We start from the raw sequence: 15,418 nt of genomic DNA, 5'->3' as shown, positions 1-15,418 counted from the left end.
TATGATTTTCATAGGACAGATTCATAGATGTGCCAAAAATGTGTCAAAGTTTTTAAGCCTTTTGAAAAAACATATGTTTAATCAGGTAAAAAAGGCTAAGAACTAGTCCTTCTTGAATAATTATTAGGGATTTCAACATGAAAATAATAATAGAAAGCATACCAGATTAGAGCAACAAGACTAGGGATGAATTTCTGCCTCTTCCACTGACAAGTTCTAAGACCTTGATTAGCCACTCAACCCTTTTAGGTCTTGTTGTCATCAAACAGGGTTGGCAATGAGGTGGAAATATAGTTGTCCTTGAAGTTAAATTAGTTAAATCTATACACAGTAAATATGAACAGGAACAAACCAGGAGAGCGTCCATGATTATATAAATGGGAAGAATGGGAACTCAGATACAAACATAACTTTGTCATCATACATTTAGTGAAATTTCTTTAAGTCCTGTCTGGGCCAAGAGATGTTGGTTGAGCAAAGCTGCACAGGAAATGGAGAGTTAGCAGACATGTTGAAGGCGATCATCCAGGCCCTGCCCAGGTGTGGCAGTCTTGGTTAAGCACCAAGTTTCCTTGGAGAGGCTACTTCTCTAGTGCATGAGACAGTCTCAAGCTTCCTTCATTGAGGAATACTTAAGATCAACGAATTCCCCTGGGCCATATCATATTGCTTCAAATATAACTTACCTCCAGGGGGACAATGCACTAATAGGTTGACTTGAGGATTTCAGTTCTCTGGACAGTTATATTTTTTCATTAGAAAGTAGAGAATTAGTATGCTGTTTTTTTTTTTTTTTTGCTGTACGCGGGCCTCTCACTGTTGTGGCCTCTCCCGTTGCGGAGCACAGGCTCCGGACGCGGAGGCTCAGCGACCATGGCTCACGGACCCAGCCGCTCCGTGGCATGTGGGATCCTCCCGGACCGGGGCACGAACCCGTGTCCCCTGCATCGGCAGGCGGACTCTCAACCACTGCGCCACCAGGGAAGCCCCTAGTATGCTGATTTTTATAAACCTCCATGAACCTGATCAATGCAGCTCTGCCACTGAGAGTAAGTCCATTCCAAACAGACTGAGGAATTCAGGTCTCTGAGGTGGCAAGGCTAAGATGGATCCCAAAAAACTCACCAATGTCAATGCTGTCCTTGATGGAAGCCAGTCCTACTGGGCATGACCTGCTTTTTTAAAGCTGTAACAAGCAATGAACTAAATATTTCATTATGTTTTTCATTTATTCAGTAGATATCAATCAGTATCTAACTTCATACCTGGAGGAGGTCAGCATCTTAACACTGAAAAGAGACATAAATAATATGGTAAAGATTACAAACAATAAGCAAAATGCAAAAGTGGACAAACATCTAAATTACTGAGGGAGAACAGAGGAGTGGGTGATTAATCACCCAGGGAAGTTTGGGGAAGGATTCATGGAGAAAGTGATATTTATGCTAGGTTGTGGATGGTGTATAAGGATGCCCCTAGCTGAAGGTGGGGATGGGAGAGGAGGGTATTCCAGATAGCTGTAACCACATGTGCTAAGGCATGGAGGTGAGAAGGGACGTGGTATGCTTCAGGAATCATAACAAGTTTAGTGGGACTAGAATGAAAGATACAAAGTCTATGGAAAGGAGGCAGGAAGCAGGTAGTGATGCGATATAAATGACTGAAAAATTGTTTGGGACCAGTTTGTGAAGTCCCTCTTGCACTACTTAAAGAACTTGGATCATATCTTGCATTCAAGATAGAGAAGTATTTGGAAAATGAGATGAAATCAGAGTTCGTTGAATTTATTCCTAATTTTTAAAAATTATTGGAAAGACATTAACCTCAAAGAAAGTACTCTGTGGAGTGCCACATGGTTCTGAAACTGTCCTTATCCTGTAGAGCACTTTTTATCAATAATTTTGTGGATAGAGAAAGCAATCTCATCAAACCGGCCAATGACACAAGTCTGAACAGAACTTAAAGGTTAGATAATAAAATTAAAAATTTTAAGAAAATATTATGATATCACTTATATGTGGAATCTAAAAAATAATACAAGTGAATTTATTTACAAAACAAAAACAGACTCACAGACATAGAAAACAAACTTATGATTACCAAAGGGGAAAGGAGAGAGGGATAAATTAGGGGTATGGGATTAGCAGATATAGACTACTGTATATAGAATAAACAACAAGGTCCTACTGTATAGCACAGGGAACTATATTCAATATCTTGTAATAAACTATAATGGAAAAGAACCTGAAAAATATATATATAACCGAATCACTTTGCTGTACACCTGAAACTAACACAACATTGTAAATCAACCATACTTCAATTAAAAATTTCTTTAAAGACTAGCTAGTTCATGTATTCAACAAATGTTTTTGGAGTATCTGTTATGTTTCAGGAAATTTTCTAAGTGTGGCAGGGATCCATCAGTGAACAAATGAAAGTCCTTGACCTCATGGATTTTATATTCTAGAGAAGATTGATGATAAACAAATAAATATATAATGTCATGCACTGACAAATGAATTGAAGGAAACAGATACAGTGTAAAAGGTGATAGAGAGTAATAGCAGAGGGAGAAATTCTTGGGGAAAAGAGTTCCAGGCAGGGGAACAACCAGTGTGAAAGTCCTGCATGGGAACGAGCTTGGCATGCAAGAAGGCTAGCGAGGCTGGAGCTGACTGCTGAAAGGCAGCGTGATAAGCTCAAAAGGTGGGATCAATAAATCAAAACAAACAAGATGGCACTGAAGCACGAGGCATATAAAGTCATTTTTAAATGGTTGGATAGTGTTATAAAAATGCAAATGTAATATACTCTGGGTTTTATTTCATAAAAATCAATTACACAAGGAAAGGATGAAGGAGAGGTGTGCTATCAGCAGTTTATGTGAAAAAGACCTCAAGACCTTGGTAGATCCACAAGCTCAGTAAGAGCTAGTATAAAGTGATGAATTCGAGAGACACACACACACACATACACCACAGACAAGCACATACACACATGCATATGTACATGCATGTATCTCCACCCAGCATAACCTTAGACTAAATTAACAGTAACATATAACATACCCAAATTAAATGACAGAATAACTAATATTCTTTTTACCTACCATATTGAAAGTATTACATTTGATTTGACTATATATTTTAGGAGAGCTATTGATGATTTAAATTTTTCCCCAGTTTTCAATGACCAGGATGCTGTGAAAAATAAAAATATTCGCTCACATATGTTTTTTTTTTTGCTTCCCATCTCTTCTTCCCAGACTCAGAACTCTGCTAACTTAAAGGTCCTGGATCTCAAGTGAGAAATGATCCCTGTGAACACAACCATGGTTTCACTGAACTGGAAGTTGAGGGACTGTCTTTTGGAGCTCTTTGTGCCACTGAACCAAGAAGAAAGAAGTAGGTTATTATTACTGGCTCTGGGGATTGATTGCAGTTTTCAAGGGGAAATCAGATTGGTGAGCACAATGAGGGCAGGAAGGACTAAGTTGGGAATCCAAGGAATTCTGCTTGCTAATAGTTCCATATCCAGGGGTAAAAGTTAATGTGCAGTTGTTACACACCAATAAAAGCAGGGTCACTGAGGAATGACCCTTCAGGAATGAAAGTTTGGTGCACGCCATCAGGGAAGGAAACATAGACAACCAGGGTGCTGGCTGAGGGCAAAGGAAACATGGAAGGAGACTAAAAAAAAGCACATTGTAAATACAAATTGCAGGCTCGTGACAAATTATAGAAACAAAGACCACAGCAGCCATGCATATTTCCTTTGTTTTGTATTTGTGTATATTAACCGATTTTTATTTTTCCCTCTCATTTCTTCTGTATGAGAAATGTTGGTGATGATTACCTTTATTCTTAGAAAATCCAGGTGGAAGATAAATTAAGATCACCTAGAGATGGAAATGATGACTGATGAGACCTTGTGTCTCCTCTTTTGGGACAGTGACAGCATCTTGAATTATTTAAGGGTTATTTGTATGATACTATTATTGTTACTGCAAGGTTAAATATAGGGTACAGGGGTGAGGATAAATGCTGAACAGCTGAAGAGTAGGATTTGTCTTTTGTCTTTTAGCTCCATGCTTGCCCGTCTGTGCTTTCCACTATAGTTCAGACAAAACTGTATTTCCAGGACTTCCCTGGTGGCGCAGTGGCTAAGAATCCTCCTGCCGACTCAAGGGGCACGGGTTCGATCCCTGGTCCGGGAAGATCCCACATGCCGTGGAGCAACTAAGCCCATGCACCACAACCATTGAACCTGAGCTCTAGAGCCCATGAGCCACGACTACTGAGCCCACGTGCTGCAACTACTGAAGCCCACGCACTCTAGGGCCTGTACTCTGCAACAAGAGAAGCCACCGCAATGAGAAGCCCGCGTAACTCAACGAAGAGTAGCCCCCACTCGCCGCAACTAGAGAAAGCCCGCACGCAGCAATGAAGACCCAAGGCAGCCAAAAAAAAAAAAAAAAACCTGTATTTCCTAGATGCCCTTGGCAGCTAACGTCTCATAATGGGATGTGGAAGAAATAGAGGTTTTTCTTTCGCTGCTTCTTACTGGGCCCCTGGCAGTAACAGTGGCAGCAGCACGGGTGGTGGTTCCGTCCACATTCCTGCTTTTCTCCTTGGCAACACTATTCCAGAAGCATCGGCAGCAAGTTGTCAGCAACCTCAGCAGTACAGTGGTCATGGGCTCTTAGTTATACATTTCCCCTTTTTTCTCTTTCATCCATAAGAGTGAGAATGGCTTCCTGTAGTTATTAATCTCTGGATAACTTCACATTTTCCTCTTTTCGCTCTTCTAGGCTTGCCAAACTTTTGATAGTTGATTCCCAATATTAAATTTCATCTGTTTGAAACACCTAGTAGGTTCTATTTCTCCATAAGCACAATCACTGATACAGATGAACGCATGGCCCAGCCTATGCAAAGGAAAAAACATGGAGCAGATGGGAGAGGAAGAGAATGGTCACTGATAGGTCTGGACAAAATGGAGAGATCAGATAATGGGAGGTCTTTATAAAGTCAAGGACAACATACTGTGATTTCTGATGTGTAGCAGCTTCAGGTGGTGATAGGGTCCAGTGTGGCCATGGGAACAGTGGCTGAAGGGAAGTTTAAGTGTGGCTTCACTGTAACCAATGAGATCTTTTAACTGTGATGCAGTAATGCTACTTGGTTCACTCACATGACTATTGCAATCAGGAGCGATGATGCCAGGATATGAGATGGGGAGAAAGAAGAAGACATGTCAGACTATGCCTTCTAAAATATGGTGATAATTTTTTTATTAGGAAAATACATTTTAATGGCCAAGACAGGATATTAGCAATCACATGAATTATTTCTCCTGCTTCAAACTGCCAGACAAATGCATAATGAAAATGTCAGAGATTGCTCTGCTTCCCATCACAAAGCAAATGGCCTTAGAGCTGCAGGCAGTGAGTTAACATAAACATGCATATTTGGCTTTGTAAGCATACTGGAAGGTAAGCACACACTTTCCTCCAGGTATATAAAATAAAAACAATAAAAGGTCATTGATTAATATTTGCCCTTGGCTGAAGTCACTGCAGCCCTTTTAAAAAATCCTGTTACAAACATTGAAAAACATCACAAGATCCAGCGTTTCATGGTCCTGCAAGTACACCATAATTTGCCTGTAAACTTTCAGAAGGACATGAAATTATCATTAGTGAATAATGGGGTTAAGAAGACCACCAGAAGTTATTTCTATCTCACTCCAACGTGCTGTTCAGAATGATTCCATTTTACACTGTATTTATGTATTGGATTCCTTAACTTCTCTTCTGTTGAAATCTTTGTAACGATGGTACCATTGGGATTACCTGGCATTTCCCTTCTAGGAAACACAAGAATAGCACCAACACATTAATTTAGTATAAAAGAACAAAATTTGTGGCTATGTTATGCTCTTAAGAAGCCAACATTCATTTATCTTTTAGCTGGATTTGCCTAGGAAGTGTTTTTTATCATATTTACACACTCCATAACTTCGATATGTCCACAACAGGCCCAGATAGAACTCATCAGAATTGGTATTTTACCCTAGAGTATACTTTGCTTTTTCCCTTTATAATTCATGTGTTATTAGCATTGTTATATAGCCTCCATCTCTACCTGCTGGAGAAAAGCACGGTATTCAGCCATTCTTTCTCTGCACTGTTGCAAGTTTTATTTTCAGTTGATAATGATAACCAGAGTCTACTAAATTCAGCAAGTTAAAATTTTTGTGTAGGCTAGAAACAGATAGTGGGGCACAAGTCTGGGGTATGGATACTTAAGGGTGAAAAATTTATCTCCCCAAAGATCCTTAATTTAACTGTAGGTTGCTTCTTGAAGTACTAGAAGCAAGTATAGATCTTAAGGGTAACTTTTAAAGATTTTACCAAAATCAACTAATATTTACTTACAGATATTCTCAGTTGTACACTGTGATCTCTTCTCCATTCTTCTGTATTTCAGCTTGTCTGGTTTTCCCCTCTTGGACTGCTTTTTTATAAGCCCTCTCAAAACTTGTTACTCAGGGGATACCAGACAAATCTATGTGGGAGCTTCAGTCACTAAGGTTGGAAGACAGAAATAATAAAGGACATTGGAATAAAAGCATTATTACCAGTTGCCAGTTGTTACCAAGGGCACAGCTGAGCGAAGAGTCAGGCAAATGTAGAAATCTGGAGAACATTTTTTTCCAATATAAAAATAGCTTTAGGGGCTTCCCTGGTAGCGCAGTGGTTGAGAGTCTGCCTGCCGATGCAGGGGACACGGGTTCGTGCCCCGGTCCAGGAAGATCCCACATGCCGTGGAGCGGCTGGGTCCATGAGCCATGGCCGCTGAGCCTGCACGTCTGGAGCCTGTGCTCCGCAACGGGAAAGGCCACAACAGTGAGAGGCCCGCGTACCGCAAAAAAAAAAAAAAAGCTTTATTTTTTTCTGATAATAAAAGTGATACATGCTCATTATAAAAACTTCAAATACATAAAAGTCTAAAGAAAGTAAAGAGCACCCAAACGCCACAGCCCAGAAAGAAACCATCATTAACTTTTTAGCGAAGATTTCTCTATGAAACACATATTATTTTAAAATATCTAATGTTATAAATGGGCCCATATTAAACATATTATTCGGTAGTCTGCTTTCTCATTCAATAATATTTCAGGGACAAATTTTCTATAGCAATAAACACAGATCTAAACAATTTTTAATTAGTTGCATACAACTCAAGAAGAATATTTAGGCTGTTTCCAATATTTTAATATCCAAACATTAAAAAGTACATCTTTGCCTTCATGTTTACACACTTGTGAAATTTTTATTCATTAGGATAAATTCCTAAACAAATTGCTGGGTAAAAGTGTATCACCATTTAAAATTTTGACATACTGCCTTCTAGAAAGGCTGTACTAATCTCCACTCCTGCCAATAGTCAATAAGAATGCCCATTTGCCCATATTCCTGTCAATTGTTTTAATCTTTGCCCATCTGTGAGGACAAAATTAATAATAATGAAAAATAATAAAAACATATTTATTAGCTGTTTTCATTTTCAAATAGGGGATACTTTTAATTTTTTAATTTACTCCTTTTCAGAGCAGATATTTCCTGGGCTTAAATAAAGAATTTTCAGTTTGTATCCCTATCAGTGTGACTCAGAATGAGAGTCAACTTCTTTGAACCTCATTTTCCTTGATCTTATAGTAACAGAACCCAACTCAATAGCTTAGATGATGTGTGAATGCAGCTAGCACAGTACTAAACACACCAATATTAACTGAGTCTTAATCTCCTGCAAGTACACTCTTCCTACCTTCTTACCCTCTAACATTCGTCTATAAGAAAGTTTTAAAACTAAGGAGCCACTGAAAAACATTGGAAATACTCTCTTGCTACTTATAGAGATGACCATAAAAATTTGCAATTAGGCAGATGACATCAATGAGAAGGCTGTTAAGTGAAAGTTTGGTGGGTAATGCAGGTTTGGTAGGCATCTTTGGAATAAAAATGCCTCCCAAGGAAATACCTGCAATAAAATCTAAGGGACCATCACATACACATAAATAATTTGGGACAGAAAGATGGAAGCAAAATACAACAAACATCAGTTTATTCCCTGTCAAAATGTTGGCTTATCATTGCGTAGACATGGTTGGGGAATGTTTTTCACCATGAAGCAAATTTATAAGCAACATATACAATTTCTAATCCCTCTTTTCAAAGATATCACAGATATTAATATTTGAAATTAATAACTTTCATCCAAGAATGGTGAAATGGAACCATTTAAGCCAATGATTGATGACAGTCTGGATATTAGAAAGACAGACTTTGGGTGCAATCTAGATGACCGTGTTGAGACACTAGATACCAATGTTTCTGAAGAGGTTTTGAAGGATTATTCAATTCATTCATTTTACAAATATTCGTTGGGCCATAGTATGTGCCAGGTACTGTGCTAGCTGTTAGGGATACCAAAAGGAGCAAGATATAGCCTCTGCCCTCACGGAAGTTTCAGTTTTATGGAGGAGAGAGAAGTCAACAGGCAGTTCCAGCTTGGGGTGATGGTGCAGTGAGGCATGTGTAGATGCTTCAAATTTCTTAGCAGAAGCCTGCTGAAGATGGCATCAGTAGCCCAATGAATGCCCTGAAGAAGTCATAGGTCAGTGGAAGAAGTGCTGTCATGATTGCCACAAAGTATGACATAGACACTAATAGCGAAGCAACAGGCTAACATGGAGACATGAGGTATACCACAGGACAAGGAGAAAACCTCTCTGAACACTGACAAAAGAGCTGGTGGAGAAGCCAGGGTCTATGTCTGGAGAATACTCTTGAGACGACTCAGTTTGGCTGGTCCCATGGAGATCTGCTGGTTAGTGTTAGAACTGAGATTACAACTCTCCCACAGCATTTCCTGTTCATCCACTCACTCATATGTAAGTTCCATGAGGGCAGGGATTTTTGTTGGTTTTGATCTTCACTGTATCCCCAGCTCTTAGAACAGTGTCTGACACAAAGGAGGCCATCGATAAATATTTATTCAATAAATGAATGAATTCATTGAACTCATATCAAATGACTGCAGAGGTGGGTGCCTGAAGCAGAGGAACAGAATAATGAAAAAGGCAGGAAACATGGTGAGGCTTCTGTGCCTACTGAAAAGTTTTAGAATCGACAAATGACCTTTGCATAGGGGCTTGAATCTGCAGTGGCTTCTTTATGTCATGTCGAGTACAAGAAAGACCATGGGCTTTGAAGTCAGACAGATGTGGGTTCAAATCCTGGCTCCTCCAGATCTGGGACGACCTTAGGCAAGTTACATACCCACCCTGAGTCAGTTTCCTCGTCTATAAAATGGGATTCATACCTTCAGGGTGGCTGTAAAGGTTAAACGGAAAAAAACATCCACAGCTCTGGACCCAGTTCCCTTTGCCCTCACCCCATCCTTCCAGCCCCAGAGGTGGGGCTGTGCAGAGGCCTGGTAGAGCTGTGGACCCCTGGTTCCCTGGGTATCCATCCTGGAGGGCTTCTTGGGTGTTTTTTTCTATTTCTCTTAACCCCTTCTCTCTTTCCAGGAAGCTTCTCCAAGACACCTTCCTTGCCCTCTCGAAAGTGCACAGTAAAAAGGGTAAGCCTCCTCCTCACCCTTTCAGCCCTTACTTTCGGTTCCAATAGTTTATGGTTCAAATAACAGATGTCACTGAACAGTTAACTTGGGTAGATGCCTTTTCATCCTTTCTAAAATGTTTGCTCCTTACTTGGTACCCTAGTAGCTAACACAGTGCCTTGATTCTTCATAAATGCTACTCACGTAACCCTCACTTCCTAGACTCATCATACCTCAGGTCATAAAAGCTGTTTTACACAAGCTGATGTACCACCTTATGAAACTTCACGATTATGCAGTGGGTCACAGATCGTTATAACAATTCTCTGGAAGCCAATAAAACTGATTATGTCAGAAATCCCATACCTAATTTCAAAAACAACAAAATACTTTCTTCATGTTTTGGGGATTGTAAAATGGCACAAAAACCTATCAAGTAAATAGGATCTGCCTAGAGGATTGCCCATGGTGCGTTATAAGGATGAAGATGAGTGAAATTCTTTACTAATTCACGTCTGCTGATCAGAGGAAACACCTGGGGGCTCATTATTGGTTTCTTCGTGTCTTAGTCTTTACATCATGAAGCCACAAAGGTATCCTCTTACTGCCTGTAGCAGGATGCAAGATTTAATTCCTATCAGTTAACATTTATTAACGCACCCACTAGAAGGCAAATCTAGTAAGGACTGGATCACTCAATAGAAAATTCTGGTAATTTCTAGCCACAGTGGTATCTGCTTACCATATCATTAATTAGGTTATTGCCAGCTAATCTGACTTGGTCTTTAAGATGTCCAAAATAGTCACACCCTAGCAAGGTGATCTAGTTAAAAAGATCATTGACTAATAGTATTTCTAGAGCTTCTACTCAGTGCTAAGCAAAATCCCATGTAATAGGTTGGGAGCTAGCAATCTGTGTTTTTAACAAGCCTTCCATGTCATTTTGCTGCACGTTAAAGTTTGAGAAACACTGCCTTTTTTTTTTTTTTTTTTTTGAGAAACACTGCTTTAAGTCAACTAAGCAAATTCAAATCAACATCATACCAACGGATTACACATGTGATGAATAATGGTGTGGGCCTGGTGTCAATCAGAGCTTCCTTAATGATCTCTCTTTGAAGGTACTGGGGGATTCAGATTCAAAGTGAAGAGCAGTTTAGCACAGAGTCAGTTCTTGATTATCTTGATTACCTCGTTTGAATTATTAGTGGCAACTCCACACAATTCCAGGCTTATTTGCCCGATTCAGCCAAAATACTTTCAGACTACATAAGACAAGCTAAATCGGCCTCAGAATGGTTGGCGATATATAAGGCCAAATGTTGAAGGCTTTTACTGATTCCTTGATTAACGTGTATAATCAAGAGTTTTCAAACTGGACAGGTCACAAGAGGTAAAATCACATGAGTCTAGTGCAACCCTTTCCCCTGATAGTCTTAGCACATGGGCAGTTTGGGAGCACTGTGAACACATACTTCATGCTCAGATGGGGAAGACAGCACTGGGCAGCCAGGTACCCCCAGGCCAGCCCTCAGGGATGGCCTCTCCCAACTGCTTGCCTGGGGCTTTTATTTGGCTTGTCAATCAGGCTAAGGCTTATTGTGTTTTGAACCTCACTTCCTGCCATGAGATCCTTTCTCCCAGAATTGTAGCTCCATGTTTCTGACCTTGGTCTGTTAACCTGACCCTGATTTCTGATGACTTCCTTCTTTGATTTACTGTTCTTGAATCTGGACTCCAATCTGACTATGATTAACTCAACCGTACTGACTTATCAAAAAAAAAAAAACTACAAAAAACAATCATAGGCCTATTCCTTTGATGCAGAGAAAACTAGAGGTCTGCCCTTTTATTATAAACATCCTGGAGAGGGAGATTCTGTAAATCCTCTGGAAATGGTTTTCGTGGAGTGTTTCTGTCCATCATCATAAAGACAGTCATTATCCCCACTTTGTTCATTTACTCCGGAATGTTTATTATAGCTGAATTTTTGATTATGTGGGTTCACAGAGATAATGTAACTCAATTTAACTTATAAGGAAACACCTGCTCTGTATAGGATGACATGCTAGACCCTGAAGAGATGGACCCTACACAGTCAGGGAATGTGATAGACAGAGTAATGGCCCCAAAGATGTCCATGTCCTAATTCCAGAAACCTGTGAATATATGACTTTAGAGGAGAAAACGAACATTGCAGCTGTGATTAAATTAAGGATCTTAAGATGCAGAGATTTTCCTGTATTATCTGAGCGGGCCCCATGCAATCACAAGGATCCTTTGGAGGGCCAAAGAAAGAGGAAGTGGTGATGAAAAAGAGTTCAGAGAGAGAGGAAGAGAGAGATCTAGATTTAAAGATGTCATGTTGCTGGCTTTGAGGATAGAGGAAGAAGCCATGAACCAAAGAATGCATACAGCGTCTAGAAGCTAGAAAAGGCAAGGGAACGAATTCTCCCCTAGAGCCTTCAGAAGGAATACCAAGGACTTCTGACCTCTAGAACTGTAAAATAATTAATTTATGTTGTTTTAAGCCACTAAGTTTGTGATAATTTGTTATAGCAACAGTAGGAAACTAATACAGGTGTTTACCATCTAGGAAGAGAGATATGATAGCACAGCCAACTTGGATATAATTCAGAAAGTGACAAATATAAAACAGAAATACAAAGAAATTGCTACAGATGATACAAATGAAGTTATTTACAAAACATAAACAGATTCACAGACACAGAAAACAAACTTATTGTTATCAAAGGGGAAAGGAGGGGTCAATTAGGAGTTTGGGATTAGCTGATACGAACCACTATAAATAAAATAAACAACAAGGTCCTACTGAATAGCACAGGGAGCTATATTCAATTTTCTGTAATAAACCATAATGGAAAAGAATATGAAAAAGAATATGTATATATGTGTCTAACTGAATCATTTTGCTGTACACCAGAAACTAACACAACACTGTACATCAACTGTACTTCAATTAAAAATCTTTAAAAATTGAAAAAAAAAGAAATTGCTATGGAAATGCTGATAAAGTGAGTACTATTGGCTGGAAAGATTAGGAAAGCTTCCTGGAGGATGGCAGTTATGGTGGGCCCTGAAAGATTGGGTAGGATTTCAAAAGGGGGAGATCCAGTAAACACCAGGAGTAAAGGCACAGAGTTGGAATCAAACAAAAAACTGACCTAGGCCTTTATGACCAGCCATTTTCTTGGAACAAAAATTGCTTGATTAAAATTTCATACATTCTACTCAGGATATAATAGTCTCTATGTAAAAAAAAACTGTAATAATAGTCAATATTATATGAGATAAACTATCTTAAGAGTTTAAATACAGAAATACAGATCTTGGGCATGTCATGGCTCCTGTTCAGATAGGCAGACTTGACAGGGACGAACAGAAATATACTAAGAATTGACTGAAATAAGCAAAAAGGCAATTCTTTAAAAAGGTACGGTATTTATTAACATTTACAAGTTAGACGTTTCTGACGACCTTTGCAAGCAAGCTAAACGAAAACAACGGAATCCAACTGAACTGAATGTACTTGGCAGACTGGAGGCTCTGAGGATTCACGTGGATGTTGATGGAGAAGACACTGGAATCCACTCCATTTTGGTAGGTTTTGATTGTTTTGTTTGTCTGAAGTCAGAGTCTACGATCTTAAGTAATTCTGAATGATTCTAATTTAGTCCAGGTTTGATCATGAGGCAATGATCGTGCTAAAACAAAATTTTAAGCCACTCTGTTCTGCAAGTTGGAAGGAATGGAATAGAATTGTTCAGATCATTGATCTGCATTACCCAAATTCACCATCAATCATCCTCTTGGCACTACCGATAAAGACAATGTCTTCCCAAGATGAGACCTGTACTCAGGTGACTCAGCAATACTTGCTTTCTTCTTTATCTTCTGGTGAAATTGATGCCTTTTTGTACTGTTCACATTCATTCCAGGAAAATTCAGAGGAACAGCCAGTCTCCACTGGCATGCTCCTGTAGGAATGCCCTGGAACTTCCGCAGAAGGGTTCACATTCACACCAGAGGCCCTCAAGTCCTGGGATGGAGCTGCATGCTTTGGAGACCCACTTTCTTCACAAGGAGAACTGGGCACGTTGCAACTGTCCTCGTTCCTCCCGCTCCCTGTCTTTCTGTCAAAGCCCAGGAATGTAACCTCAGACTGGCTGCATTCAAAGGGAGTTTTCTGAGTCGTTCTCCCTTTTCTCCAACCTTTATCATGAGGCAGCGATGGATTATTCTGGTTTTCATCATCTTCCACTGGAATACTTGGTACGTTATCGAAGAACAGAGGAGAAGGACTCCTGAAGGACTTCAAGGATGTGGGAGGATCTTCCACAAAATACAAGCTGGCTTGAGTACTTTCAAGAACAGTTAGGACCTGATTAACCAAGAAGCCAACACACATTGAATGAAGTCTGAATAACCTCTCCTTTTACCTTTTTTTTTCTGTCTACCTATTAAGGAATATTCTCTTATTTTCATGAAATAAGTTCAACTATAGAATTTGAAATGCGAAGGAACTAAAGATTAGCTAAACTCCTTCATGTTATTAATTGACTTGAAGCAAAGTAGAAAAGAAATTGATTATCAAGAGACCTGACTTTAGGCCTAGATTTGCCACCAACTACTTTGTGACCTTGGATGAATTTCTTATCATTTTTTACTTCAGCCTTAATATGTGGAGGATTGGAAGGGGTCAGGGGATGGTGAACCCAATCTATAGTTCTCAAATGCCAGACTACCTAGGGAAGCTTTCTTAAAATACAGATCCCTTAGCCCCAACCTAAAGATGGTCATTCAAAAAATATGGAGATGGGGGCCCAGGGATCTGTATTTTAAAAGCTTTGCAGTTGATTTGGATATGCAGCTGAATTGAGAACCATTAACCTGATATAAAATAATATACATTCACACACACATGTAATTAAAAAAATACATATAGAGAGCTTTATAATTTACAAAGTGTTTTCACACACATCACCTCATTTAACCTGAACAAACATTAATACCCTCACTTTATAGATGAAAAGGCTGAGGCTCAGAAAAGGGAATCACTATCACTAGCCAGTAAAGAGCAGACCTGTTGCCTGACCCCACGTCTTCTGGCTCCCAATTTCACGTTCCCTCCACTATATATCGCAAAGCTCCTTTCCGGGCCCAAGATTGCAGGTCACACAGTTCTTACTGGTGGTGTCAGGCCTAGAACACAGCTCTCCTGACTCCCAGGCCAATGGTCTTTATATTCTGATTATGTCAACTCCTTGTTTAAAACCCTTCCATGGCTCTACAACAGACTTAGGATGGAATCCAAATTCCTAGAATGGAATTCATGTCCCTTGATCACCTGGAACCTCCTATTATTTTAAACCTGTCCAGCTTTTGCTTTCCACCATCCCACTTCCATGGTGCTAGACTATCTGCAGTCTTGGTGCCAAGGAATCCACTGCACCTCTGAGCCTTTGCAGGTATAGATTCTCTCCCTGGAATGTCCTTCCATCCTTAATACCTAAATCCAACCTGTTCTTCAGATCATAGCTCAGCTATCACCTCCATCAAGAAGCTTCCTTGGGGCTTCCCTGGTGGCGCAGTGGTTGAGAATCTGCCTGCCAATGCAGGGGACATGGGTTCGAGCCCTGGGCTGGGAGGATCCCACATGCCGCGAAGCAACTAGGCCTATGAGCCACAACTACTGAGCCTGCGCATCTGGAGCCTGTGCTCCACAACAAGAGAGGCCGCGATAGTGAGAGGCCTGCACACTGTGA

At 40.0% G+C, this 15,418-nt stretch overlaps 1 protein-coding gene across 1 annotated transcript in view; it reads right to left on the bottom strand.

The window, feature by feature from the left end:
- Positions 1–13,091: 13,091 nt before the first annotated feature.
- Positions 13,092–15,418, bottom strand: part of IRAK3 (interleukin 1 receptor associated kinase 3) — a 47,237-nt gene continuing 44,910 nt past the window's right edge. The window contains exon 12 of the mRNA XM_079714187.1: positions 13,092–14,034. Within this exon, the coding sequence (XP_079570313.1) occupies positions 13,519–14,034 (516 nt within the window). The 3' untranslated portion in view covers positions 13,092–13,518. The remainder of the gene's footprint in view (positions 14,035–15,418) is intronic.

Source organism: Hyperoodon ampullatus (genome assembly GCF_949752795.1).
Source record: "Hyperoodon ampullatus genome assembly, chromosome: 11".
Lineage (NCBI taxonomy): Eukaryota > Metazoa > Chordata > Mammalia > Artiodactyla > Ziphiidae > Hyperoodon > Hyperoodon ampullatus.
Note: the sequence above shows the minus strand (reverse complement) of the source record. Positions and strands in the feature narration are given on the sequence as shown.